Source organism: Portunus trituberculatus, chromosome 38, assembly GCF_017591435.1.
Source record: "Portunus trituberculatus isolate SZX2019 chromosome 38, ASM1759143v1, whole genome shotgun sequence".
In the NCBI taxonomy this organism is placed as follows: Eukaryota; Metazoa; Arthropoda; class Malacostraca; order Decapoda; family Portunidae; genus Portunus; species Portunus trituberculatus.
In genome coordinates, this window is record NC_059292.1 from 4,882,679 (window position 1) to 4,895,538 (window position 12,860).

A 12,860-nucleotide genomic window follows, 5' to 3' on the forward strand; every position below is an offset into this window, starting at 1 on the left:
AAAAGCGTTAATCCTCAAATGAGAACTCTGACACACTCACAGATAGTATTGCCGCTTCATTCCTCAGGCTTATATTTAGAGTGTTCTCAATAGTACATGAAAGACATTTTTCTCATGAAGTCATCAGGGTCACAATTATGAAGGCATTATGTGTTTAGTGGCGTGAGTGTGTGATGAGAGTGTGCCTATTAAGACAATGCTTCCTAAATGACTGTAACTATGAGTGTGGCTGCCTGGGTGAGGGATGTCTGGAGGTGACCACACGTTGTCGGCACTTAGCGGCAGCCGGTGGCTGTGTGGCGGTGTGGCCGGCCAGTCCCGCCCGCTGTTTCTCGGTAACTCCACCACAAAGGCCGAGGAGGAGGCTGGCGACCTTACGAGTGGCGCCTTGAGGGGAAACTGACCTTTACGTCATTGTGGTTTATCGCTGCGAGGGGAGGAGGGGAAGCAGTGAGGAGTGGAAGGGAGGGGGAGGGAGAGGAGGGCCACTGCACTTATGTATACACCCGATGGTCAGCTGAGAAAAAATTGTCGTATTTTCTCTTGTGAGTCACTCTCTTTGTCGGCTCAAGATACACTTAAGAGTAATAGAATACGGAAACAGTGTCTTGTGTCTCTCAGTTCTCTGAATATGTAACTTTTTTCATTCCTGTAATGTTCCATTCTTCTTATAACTGGATTCATTTAGACTTTTACAGAGTCTTTTATTGGTAGAGGACTCGTAACATCAGACCTTTTTAGAATCAAGATTTAACCCCTTCAGTACTGGGAACCATTTTTACCTTGAGCTTTGGGTGTGATTAGACGATTTTAATGACATTAGGAAGGGTCTGTGGAGGTCAGAAGATTAATGGCCACAGTCTAAACTATTTTAATCCACCACATAAGGTTCTGAAGCTGTAGAAAATCGCCAAATAGAAAGCAGAATGAACAGGGAAACACGCCATGGCACTGGAGGGGTAAAATAAGTATTAAGCACCGTTATGTTTTACTCGTATACCTATCACTGTGAGACAAGCAAACGAAGTGAGAAGTGGCGATAGGAGTGTGTGAGCCAGAGCTGCCCGCTTGGAACAACTTGAGTTTGCAATAAGTTAAAAAGCGTCATAATCCTCATAATCATCCTAATCATCGTGACGAGCCCCAAGCACTCGTCCAGCATGGCAAGGAGAGGCGTGACGTGCAGGTGTTGCCCTATATAACAATTGATCGAGCAGGTGAAGTTGGCGCACCTGAGTGGAGTGGAGTGACAAGCGCCATTGATCAGCGTCACGGCGAGAAACTCCTGCAGACACACGTGAATTTTTGATAAGTGCCCGTGACTCACCTTGAGGGAGGGAGGGAAAGGAGGGAAGGAGGGGACGGGGGGAGAGGGGAGGTGGTGGCGGCAAGGAAGTAGGCAGCTTCACAGACATACACTCATGCATGCACTCACTCGCCACACGCACACACACACACACACACACACACACACACACACACACACACACACACACACACACACACACACACACACTTTCCCATTGACTCACTATGCACACTTGTTTTCTATGTAAGAGGAAGTCTGGCTAGGGGGAAACAAAAAGGGAAAAAAAGCCATTGAAGGTAACAGTCTTTTATTTTCCTCCTTCTCTTCTCTTTCCCTTCTCTTTTTTCTCCTCCTCTACTCTTCTCTCTCTTTTTTCCTTTCTCTATTAAAGTAACAATCCTTTAATTTCCTCCTTTTCTTCATCTTTTTCCTCTCTCCTTTTCTTTCTTCTCCACTCTCCTTTCTCTTTTTCCTTTCTGTCTTCTCTCTCCTTGTTCTCCTATTTTCTTTCTCCTTCCCAATTTTCTCCTCAAATCCTCTCCACAATGGCTGTTTCTATAGAATGTTGTAATGTATTCATGGTTTTACTCATATCCTGTCTTGACTCATGCCTGTCTAATCTCTCTCTCTCTCTCTCTCTCTCTCTCTCTCTCTCTCTCTCTCTCTCTCTCTCTCTCTCTCTCTCTCTCTCTCTCTCTCTCTCTCTCTCTCTCTCTCTCTCTCTCTCTCTCTCTCTCTCTCTCTCTCTCTCTCTCTCTCTCTCTCTCTCTCTCTCTCTTATGTATATCCTGATTACTAAGTCTACTCCAGCTCCAAATATCTTTTGAATACTAAAGGTTTGAATCTAACTCTTTTTTACTCCTTTTTTCCACATTCTAGTCCTTTAACACTCCCTCACGACTCAGCACCAACAACCCAACTGTATTTCACTTACCTAAGAACCATTTAGTCTTGGAATACTAATAAATACTAGCGGTGCAGTACAAACAAACACTAGAGACGCATTGTTAACCCAGTGGTACTCCTTTTCGTTCACATTTGTCTAATCCATCACTGCACTCACAACTTCATCACTGAGTTTGTTCCATTCATCTGTATTAGAACAACGTAGCAATGCACCAATAATGGACACTAGAGATGCATTGCTAACCCAGCGGTACTTCCTTTTCGTCCACATTTTCCAATCCTTCACTGCACTCACAATTTCATCACTGAGACTGTTCCATTCATCTGTCAGAGAACAATGTAGTAGTGAAGTAGTAATGAACACTAGAGACGCATTGCTAACCTTCCTCTCCTTTTGTTCACAGAGGGAATGCATCAGCGTGCACATCGGTCAGGCCGGGATCCAGATGGGCAATGCCTGCTGGGAGCTGTACTGCCTGGAACACGGTATCCAGCCCGACGGACACTTAGGTGAGCAGGGAATGGCTTGGGTTGATTTTTTCATCAAAGTAGTGAACGGTTTTGTTGGTTATTCTTGCAGTGTCATCGGAGTAAATATGTCTCTGTAGTCTTAAGCTTGTGGTTTAAACTTTGCTCGTTATAATTATCTCAGTTTTCTTCAAAAGATACGACAAAGTGGCTTTTCTATGACTTATCTTATCAGAGTAGTGAATGTTATTGTTACAGTGCCATCAAAACAAATATCTCTAGAGTTGGAAGCTTATGGTTTTAACTTTGCTTATTATAATTGCCTCAAATTTCTTCAAAAGACACGACACAATTGATAACTACTGATTGATGTTGTTATTGTTGCAATGCCATAAAAATACATCTCTGCAGTCTTAAGTTTGTGATTTTAACTTTGCTCATTATAATTACCTCAGATTTCTCAAAAGACACTACAAACTTGATAACTTTTGTCAAGAAGCCGCGTGCCTCTCCATCTCACCTTTACTCTCTTCCCCCACAGCTGAGGACGCCCCTACTGAAGAGAACATGTACACCACCTTCTTCCAAGAGACTGGGCGAGGAAAGTACGTGCCAAGGGCCATCTACGTGGATCTGGAGCCTACGGTGGTCGGTGAGTCTCCTTCTCCTGGTAATGATGTGAAGTCTTTGTTAAACTATCTATTTTAGACCATTTTATTGACATTAGGAAGGGACTGTGGAGGTCAGAAGATTAATGGCCAGAGTCTTCACTATTTTAATCACCCAAATAAGTTTCTGAAGTTGTATAAAATCACGAAGTATTAGGCAAAATCGATATGGAAATGCGTCATGGTACTCAATGGATTAAAGATGCGTTTTGATTCGTGATCCTAAACTCTTCCACTCCTCAGATGTCGTCCGGTCTGGGCCTTACCGCCAGCTGTTCCACCCCGAGCAGCTGATCAACGGCAAGGAGGACGCTGCCAACAACTACGCCCGCGGACACTACACCATCGGCAAGGAGCAAGTGGACCTCGTGCTGGACAAGATGCGTAAGATGGCCGACGCCTGCTCCGGTCTTCAGGTAAAGAATCGCAAACTTAACCCCTTCAGTATCTTGATTTTTGTTTATGATTAGACGATTATATTGACATTAGGAAGCGTCTGTCGAGGTGTAAAGATTAATGGCCAGTTTCTTCACTACTTTAATCCTCACATAAATTTCTGAAGCTGTATAAAATCGCCATATAATAAGCAGAATAAATATGAAAAAGTGTCAATCTTGAGCAGAGGACGGAGGTACCAAAGAATAGACCTTCTCCCTAACAACCTGAGTGAAAGAGAGTTCTGATTGGTGTTTTGTTCCTCAGGGCTTCCTCGTCTTCCACTCCTTCGGCGGCGGCACTGGTTCAGGCTTCACCTCCCTGCTGATGGAGCGCCTCTCTGTGGACTACGGCAAGAAGAGCAAGCTGCAGTTCACGGTGTATCCCGCCCCACAGGTACCTGCTCTTTACTACTGGGTTGCAGAGAAGTCCAGTACATTTGGTTGGTGTGTAGTTAGATGAATAATAGCTTAGTTCTTCTTGCTGCCTCTTCGTCACTGGCTTGTAAAGATCAGTGGTTGCCAAACCCATGGCCATAGTCTGAGGATATGATGTGTGTATAAAACCAATGGAGTTTAGTGAGTAGGCAACCAGTGGAGGTAACTTATATGCATGGAATCAATAAAATTACAGGGTTTTCTAGAGGGGATTATATATGGACGTAATGAGTGTAGGAGTGTGTTCACTGTAGTCATGGGTGGTGCTTAGCAGTGGGTGGTGAGCCATGGACAAGTAGCCTGCATAAAAAGTGGATAACGACCTGAAAAAGTTTGGGGACCACTGGTCTAGATGTTCAGCTTATTTGTTCAAGTATACTTAGGTGAATATTAGTTTAACTCTTCAATTCTTATTTAATATCACTGCAGAAAACATGCGTTTTTAATTGTTAGTATCTTTTTATTAGTATTTCTTTTTGTAAACCGAAAATAATCGTTTCAGGATGATTCGTGATTAGGGAACTGTGTGTCTAAAAATAGTGAGAGTTAATCCAGACTTTACCTTGTCCAGATCTGCACTGACGGGAGATGTAGAACGAGAAGAAACGTTTTAGAATAGTTCATGATTAAAGTAAGCAGTGTGTGTCGAGTAGCAGTGAAAGACTTAAAACTCAAACCTCCTTTCATCTGCCTTCGCCTTTCCCACATTTTCACTGATGGACAAGAACGAGAAGAAACGTTTTAGAAGAGTTACTGATTTACGAACTGAGTGTCGAGTAGCAATGAAAAATTAAAAAACTCAAACCTATTATTTACCTTCCTTTGCTTTACCCAGATTTTCACTGATGGAAGATGCAGAAATGTTTTAGAAGAGTTTCTGATTTACGAACTGAGTGTCGCGTAGTAATGAAAGACTAAAAATACAAACCTCCTATTTACCTTCTTTTGCCTTGCCCAGATTTTCACTGATGAAAGATGCAGAAGGAGAAGAAAAGTTTTAGAATAGTTACTCATTTAAGAACTGTGTGTCGCGTAACAGGACTTAAACTCAAACCTTCTTTTTATCTGCCTTTTTCTTGTTCAGATTTTTACTGTCAGGAGATGTACGAAAAGAAACGTTTTAGAATAGTTACTCATTTAAGAACTACATGTCGAGTGGCAAAACTTTACTCAAACCTCCTTCTTACCAATTCCTTTGTCTTGCCCAGATCTGCACCGCCGTGGTGGAGCCCTACAACTCTATCCTCACCACCCACACCACGCTCGAACACTCCGACTGTGCCTTCATGGTGGACAACGAAGCCATCTACGACATCTGCCGCAGGAACCTTGGCATCGAGAGACCTTCCTACGAGAACCTGAACCGCATGATTGGCCAGATTGTGTCCTCCATCACCGCCTCCCTTAGGTGGGTTGGACCAGGTTGTCTTAAATGAGCCAGTGTGTGTTGTGGTGCAAGGGAGAGTAGTTGTGGTGCTAGTATTACGAAATATCTTATAAAACCTACAGTAACTTTCTATGGTCAGTATTCCTAAAGTCTCCAAGATTTAATTGCCACTTTATGATTATTTTTTTAGAGGCGAAGTTTTCTTAGAGGCGCCAGTGTGTGTTGGGCTGCGGGAAAGAGTATTTATGGTGTTAGAATTACTAAATACATTATAAAACCTACAGTAACTTATGGTCAGCATTTTTAAGCTCTTCAACACCTTACTGCCTCATTAGGATTGTTTTTAGAAGCGACAGAATTGTCTCAGAGGTGCCAGTGTGTATTGTGCTGCGAGAAAGAGTACTTGTGGTGCTAGAATTACGAAAAATCTTATAAAACCTGCAATAACTTTCTATGATCAGTATTCTTAAAGTCTTCAACATTTTGCTGCCACTTTATGATTATTTTTAGAGGCGAGGTTGTCTTAGAAGCGCCTGTGTGTGTTGTGCTTCGAGGAAGAGTACTTGTGGTGCTAGAATTACGAAATATCTTATAAAACCTCTATTTACTTTGTATGGTCAGTGTTCTTAAAGTCTTCAACATTTTACTGCCACTCTATGATTATTTTTAGAGGCGACATGGTTGATTAGTTGAGCTATCTTGGGTGTTTTCCTCTTGATGAAGCAAAGTATTGGTTAATCACTAGAATCACGAAAAACTTCCTCATAAACGCACAGTAACTTCCACTAGAGCGCAAGTTAAAAGTAGAGGCGACGTGGCGCTACGAGTATACACCAATGTCTAAATAAATACGTATACTTGGAAGAGTTATACGGTCTCTCTCTCTCTCTCTCTCTCTCTCTCTCTCTCTCCCTGTAAAAGTAGTGGTGACAAAGCGCTAAGACGTTTGAGAATATGAATCAATGTCTAAAAAAACACTTGGTTGAATGAGACAGTCACACTTTCCTCTCCATGTTCAGGTTTGACGGGGCACTCAACGTGGACCTGACGGAGTTCCAGACCAACTTGGTGCCCTACCCCAGGATACACTTCCCTCTGGTCACCTACGCCCCTGTCCTCAGCGTGGAGAAGGTCTGTACTAAGCGCCATACTCATAAACGCTTCCCTCTCTCTCATTGCGACAATTTTCAAAGATCACAGAGACCATTAGCCGAATTCTATAGCTTATTTTTCTTGTTGATAATGCAGAAGACTTGTTAGCATTTATTAGAATTGCAGAAACAGCCTTTAAAATTCGTGCACCTCAACTAGAGCCCTTTGAAAATTGTGAAGGTGCTGTGAGGCGCGGATGTTCAAGTAACTGCAATGAACTTAAAAGATAATCCCTTTACTTCCTTTATATATAGCAGCTTAGTTTGTCAGTATTTTGTAAACGAAAATGCAGTTCTTTATCTAGTCTTTATACTGATATTGGTTCCATGGAGAAGATTAGTTTATTTTTTAGATAGGAACAGTACCGTGTCTTCTCTCCAGGAACTGCCACGTGTAGACTTCATGGCTTTTGCAGCTTCCCTTATTTCCTGTTCCCATGTTCTTTCTTCAGAGTCTTTTATTACGGGACAGATGTTTAGATGATTTCAATGCTCTTTTCCTCATGAAGGTTATAGTAATTTTTCATATAAATTTCTTCTTTTCTCGCCTTGTTAATAGAGTGAACGGTTTGGCTCTTGCAGCTTTCCTTATTCTGCAGATTTTTTACTACGGGACAGATTTTTTTATGATTTGAATACTGTTTTCCTCGTGAAGATTATAGTAATTTTTCATGTGCAATTCTCCTCTCGCCTTGTTAGTAGAGTGAAGGGCTGGCATCATGTAGTACGAGTCCCCTCCAGTTGTTTCTGTCTCTTGCATCTTTCTCTTTGATATTTCCAGGCTTACCACGAGCAGCTGTCAGTCGCGGAGATCACCAATGCTTGCTTCGAACCCAACAACCAGATGGTGAAGTGTGACCCGCGGCGAGGTAAGTCACTATTCTGAGTCTCGTTTTCTGAAATGACGACTATTTTCAAAAGGCAACAGAATTATTTAGCCAGGTTCAAGAATATTTTTCCTCTCAGCCCCTTTAGTTCCATGCTGCGTTTTCGTATTCATTCTGGTTACTATTTGGTGATTTTATACAGCAACATAAACTTATGTGGGGATTAAAATAGTATAGACTTTGGTCATTAATCTTTTAACCTCCGTAGACCGTTCCTAATACAAATAAAATCGTTTAATCACACCCAAAAATCAAGGTAAAAATGCATCTCAGTATTGAAGGGATTAATAACGTAGAAATCTTATAAATCTATCGCTAGAATCGTGAGACGCACCCCTAAAAATCTGTGTAACTTCTTCTGGAGCCTTTAAAAGTAGTGGAGGTGGCACGAGTAGATGTTTCAGAATATTGTCATCTGCATCCTTGTCCAGTCACTTCTTCAGTACTGGGACGTATTTTTACCATGAGTTTTGATATGATTAGACGATTTCATTAACATTAGGAAGGGTTTATGGAGGTCACAAAATTAATGGCCACTATTTCAATCCCCCACGTAAGTTTCTGAAGCTGTATAACGTCATCAAATAGTAAACAGAATAAATAGTAAAACGCGTCATAGCACTAAGGGGGTTAATGTTGCTCTCAGCCGGCCAGGGTCTATGACAGAATAGTAAGGTTACGCCTCAACTGTGCTCCCTTCAAAGAAAACCAGTAAAAAGAAGACAGACTTTTGTATAAGTTATAGATATCGAATTATTATTATATTCTAAACCAGAACATTATATGATTTAGTGTATTATACAACATATTATACCACAGAAACCATTAACCGAGTTTTAAAGGGTATTTTCCTGTTGATAATGCAGAACACTTGTTAATATGTCACTAGAATTACAGAAACACTCTAAAAAACTCATGTCACTTCAACTAGAGCCGTTTGAAAATAGTGAAGGTGCTGTGAGGCGCGGATGTGTTTCAGAATATGGGTCTAACACTGGTTATTGAGTGAAAAAAGCCAATAAAATAATTGTATAACCACGGGACTATATTGAAGAAATGTCTTTAAGAAAGCATCACTGAATTGTAAGCTTGTAATTATAAAAAAAACCTGTAATGACTAAAACCTAAATCTACTCTAAACATTTTGCAAGCTGTGTAACTAATACCATTATTCAGAAACGCCTTGCTCTCTCACCATGACAGTTTACCAATGCCATAGAGACAACTGTCCAGACTTTCAAGACAGTTTTTCCATAATCTAGAAATCTTGCCAGTCCATCACCGGAACCATAGAAATACCCTTAACCTGTTCAATACTGCGACACATTTTTTACTTTGAACTTTGAGATCTGTGTACGATTACACAAATTAATTTACATTAGGAAGGTTCTATGGAGGTCAGAAGATTAATTTTAATCCTCCCCATAAGTTTCTGAAACTGTATAAAATTACCAAATAGTAAGCACAATGAATAAGAAAACGCGTCCTGCTACTGAAGGGATTAAGTTCACAACCATAGCTCAAGGACTGAAGACATGTATTGAGGACCGTGTGCCCGTGTGTAACCTCCTATATGTGTGTGTGTTTGTGTGCAGGGAAGTATATGGCGTGCTGTCTGCTTTACCGCGGCGACGTGGTGCCCAAGGACGTGAACTCAGCCATCGCAGCCATCAAAACCAAGCGCTCCATTCAGTTCGTGGACTGGTGCCCGACTGGCTTCAAGGTGTGTACTTTGCTTCTGTGTACCGAGGAGAGCGGCCAAGGTGGAAGAGAATAGAGAAGTAAATGATAAATTCCATTCATATTATAATTATACAAAGAAGAGACCAGTGAAAAATGCAAGAAAGCGGCCAAGGTGGAAAAGAATAAATTAGGAAATGATAAAGCCAGTTCATATTAAAGTTTCAAAGAAGAGGCAAGTAGAAAATCCAAGAAAATGTCAAATTCACTCAGAACCTTCTTATGTCCCAGAAGCATTCAAATCCTTCTCTTAGTGTCTCGAAAACATTCACAACCTTTACCTGAGACTTTGCAAATATTATAAACCTTTTATCTCCTTATATAGATATTGAAATCCCTTATCAAATTTTTTACAATCATTCCAAACCTTTATTTAAAGTTTTACAAATATTCAATGCCTTTAACTCAATCTGCAAACATTCAGAAGTTACACCTAATTCCTTACAAACATTCTGACCTTTCTCCTTCTAAACACTTCCTGCCTCCCAACAGGTGGGCATCAACTACCAGGCCCCGACAGTCATCCCGAATGGAGACATGGCGCCTACTCAGCGGGCCGTCTGTATGATCTCCAACACCACCGCCATCGTGGAGGCCTGGGCGAGGCTCAACCATAAGTTCGACCTTATGTACTCCAAGAGAGCCTTCGTCCACTGGTTAGTATCTCTCTCTCTCTCTCTCTCTCTCTCTCTCTCTCTCTCTCTCCCAACTTTCTCCTCAAATCTTCTCCACAATGGCTGTTTCTATAGAATGATGTAATCTATTCATGGTTTTACACATATCCTGTCTTGACTCATGCCTGTCTAGTCTCTCTTTCTGTGTGGTAAAGAAAGTGTTCCCCTCACAGGTACGTCGGGGAGGGCATGGAGGAGGGTGAGTTCGCCGAGGCTCGCGAAGACCTGGCAGCTCTGGAACACGACTACGAGGAGGTGGCTCTCGACTCCAACCAGGAGGAAGAGGACACCGAGTACTAGGAATCTTCAGAGCTATAACGAAGATAGAAGTGAATACAAGACAACCACGAAGATAACACCAGAAAAAAACAAAGAAAATATAATAAAAAAAAGAAGAATTAACATATGAAAATAAAGATAAAAGAAGTAAATACAGGAAGACAACCACGGAAATAATGACACCAGAAAAAAAACAAGAGAAATGAATAAAAAAAAAAAGAAAATCAACATGTTAAAATAAGACGTTAATTTGGTTGAGTTTTGTGAGTGAAGTCTGCATGTGGCGTGAAGCATAATAAGCGTTAGTTGTTTAGGAATGTAAGGAGAAGAAAAGCAGACAGTATCTAAGTCTTGTCATCCCTCTTGAGTCGAGCAAAGGACGTGAACTTGACGATTTACTATTGTTACCTTCTTCTGGATTGTTTTATGCCAATGACTGAGTTTCATCATACTTAAAAAACAAATCTGAACCCTTTTGATATTAAGTCGCATTTTTCACCTTGAGATTTGTGTACTATTACACGATTTTACATCAAGAAAGGTCAATGGAGATCAAAAGATTAATGGCCAGAGTCTTCACTATTCTAATCCCCACACATGAGTTTCTGAAGCTGCATAAAATCACCAGATAGTGACCAGAACGAATATGAAAAGGCGGCATGATACTGAAAGGGTTAAAGGTGATAATCGTCACAAATATTAGTCTTTCAAATGGAAATATACTCAAATGAAGTTATTAGCGTAAATGTTGCATGGTTGACTATTTATATGTTCATCTATTCCTTGTGATAGACTAGGATTTTGTGGTATTTAGGTTTGATATTTTCTGACAACGTGAAGGAATTGTAACACTGATCTGAATGAAACAGTGACCACAATTGTGAAGTTATTAGGGTATGTGTTGCATGGTTGACTATGTATACTTATGTATGTTCATCTTCTATTTTTTGTGACAGACCCGGTTTTGTGGTCATTGGGTTTGATATTCCACGACAACGTGGTGGAATTGTAACACTGATCTGAATGAAACAGTGACAACATTAGGAATAACAATTGTGAAGTTATTAGGTTAAATGATGCATAGTTGACTACTTACATGTTCACTTTATATTCTTTGTTTGATATTCTACGACAACGTGGTGGAATTGCAACACTGATCTGAATGAAACACAGTGACAACAACAGGAATAACAATTGTGAACGCGTGGCACTAACATGCCCGTGCATGGTTATTCTTTAGCCTCTTCCATTCAGTAGTTCTTGAATCATGCACTTTGCTCGGCTCTGGAAAGGAGGCACATTTCTTCAAAGAGGACGTATGGCAACGAGTCATTCCATCATAGGAGAAGGAAACAGGGTAACACTACATTACTAACTTGTTCATAGATTTAGCCAAAGAAATTATCATGTAATATCCCAGAAATACCAAAGATATTTTCCTGTATGGAGACTCATGAGGAGTGAGTAATGAATGTTGAGCATATCCAAAGACTAGAGGAATTAACACACTGACTGCGTATTGGCACCTTAGTTCTGTTGACGAGTTCCAGAATGAGTGATGTGTGTGGCTGGGACTGGCGGGCTGCAAGTGTTCTTAGTGTTCACAGCGGTTTGAGGACCATTGACTAGATATAGGGAATGCTGTGCTGAGGCTTACTGAGTGTTGAGCTAGTGGATACAGGAAGCAGGGCGTTGTGTGCCTTTGTTTACCTCCTCTGGCCGATATTAATGTTATCAAGGCAGGACGCGGAGCTGCGGCTTCACTTGCCACGCGAAACGAAGCTTTGTTTTTGAGAATCCTTGGCCACACCTCAGCCTCGACGGTGATGTTGTTACTGTAAGTATTAGTGCTTCATTCAGTCTTTCAGGAACACACACACACACACACACACACACACACACACACACACACACACACACACACAGCTAAGTATGTGAGAGTTAGGGAGACACTTACAGCCTGCCAGAATCAGTGCACTGGTTTGATTGGTGGAGTGAACCGAAACCAGCGATTTATATTGTTAGCCTTCTTTTTTTTTCTTTACGATAATCACATGCTTCCTAACACTCCTAACTGCAGATAATCAATAATCTTCCTTGACCAGTTAGATGCGTCACCTGTACATGAATAGCGTGAGAGCATTACATGAGTACTTCACGGTGGCAAGGGGACGAGCGTGGCCCGTTTCGAAGTCGACTGTCTGCTCCGTCTGCCTTGAACCTGTGAGCGTGTTGAATGGATTGGCCACACGTGCAGCACAGCGGTGTGAATGATAGTCACAGTTTTACTGATTTAAGCTTTATTTGTCCGCCGAAATGGTGTTAGCTTGCAAGTGGGAAGAATTCTCCAATAATGTTCCTTGTTGCTGCACAAAATTCAGTGTCTTATAGAATAATTATCCAAGTTGACATAGGTTAAGGTCTGAAGCGTTGCTGACATTTTTATCAAAGAAGAAAGTTTTCTATTTCACTTTTGTATATTTATTCAATAAAGACTGAACCACAGAAACAATATGGAA

The 12,860-nt window shown here is 41.2% G+C and overlaps 1 protein-coding gene across 1 annotated transcript in view; it reads left to right on the top strand.

The window, feature by feature from the left end:
• Positions 1–12,860, top strand: part of LOC123515185 (tubulin alpha-4 chain-like) — a 65,366-nt gene extending 52,506 nt beyond the window's left edge. The window contains exons 2-11 of the mRNA XM_045273700.1: positions 2,620–2,725; positions 3,225–3,335; positions 3,595–3,767; positions 4,054–4,182; positions 5,432–5,631; positions 6,630–6,741; positions 7,543–7,630; positions 9,244–9,371; positions 9,881–10,044; positions 10,236–12,860. Of these exons, the coding sequence (XP_045129635.1) occupies positions 2,620–2,725; positions 3,225–3,335; positions 3,595–3,767; positions 4,054–4,182; positions 5,432–5,631; positions 6,630–6,741; positions 7,543–7,630; positions 9,244–9,371; positions 9,881–10,044; positions 10,236–10,362 (1,338 nt within the window). The 3' untranslated portion in view covers positions 10,363–12,860. The remainder of the gene's footprint in view (positions 1–2,619; positions 2,726–3,224; positions 3,336–3,594; positions 3,768–4,053; positions 4,183–5,431; positions 5,632–6,629; positions 6,742–7,542; positions 7,631–9,243; positions 9,372–9,880; positions 10,045–10,235) is intronic.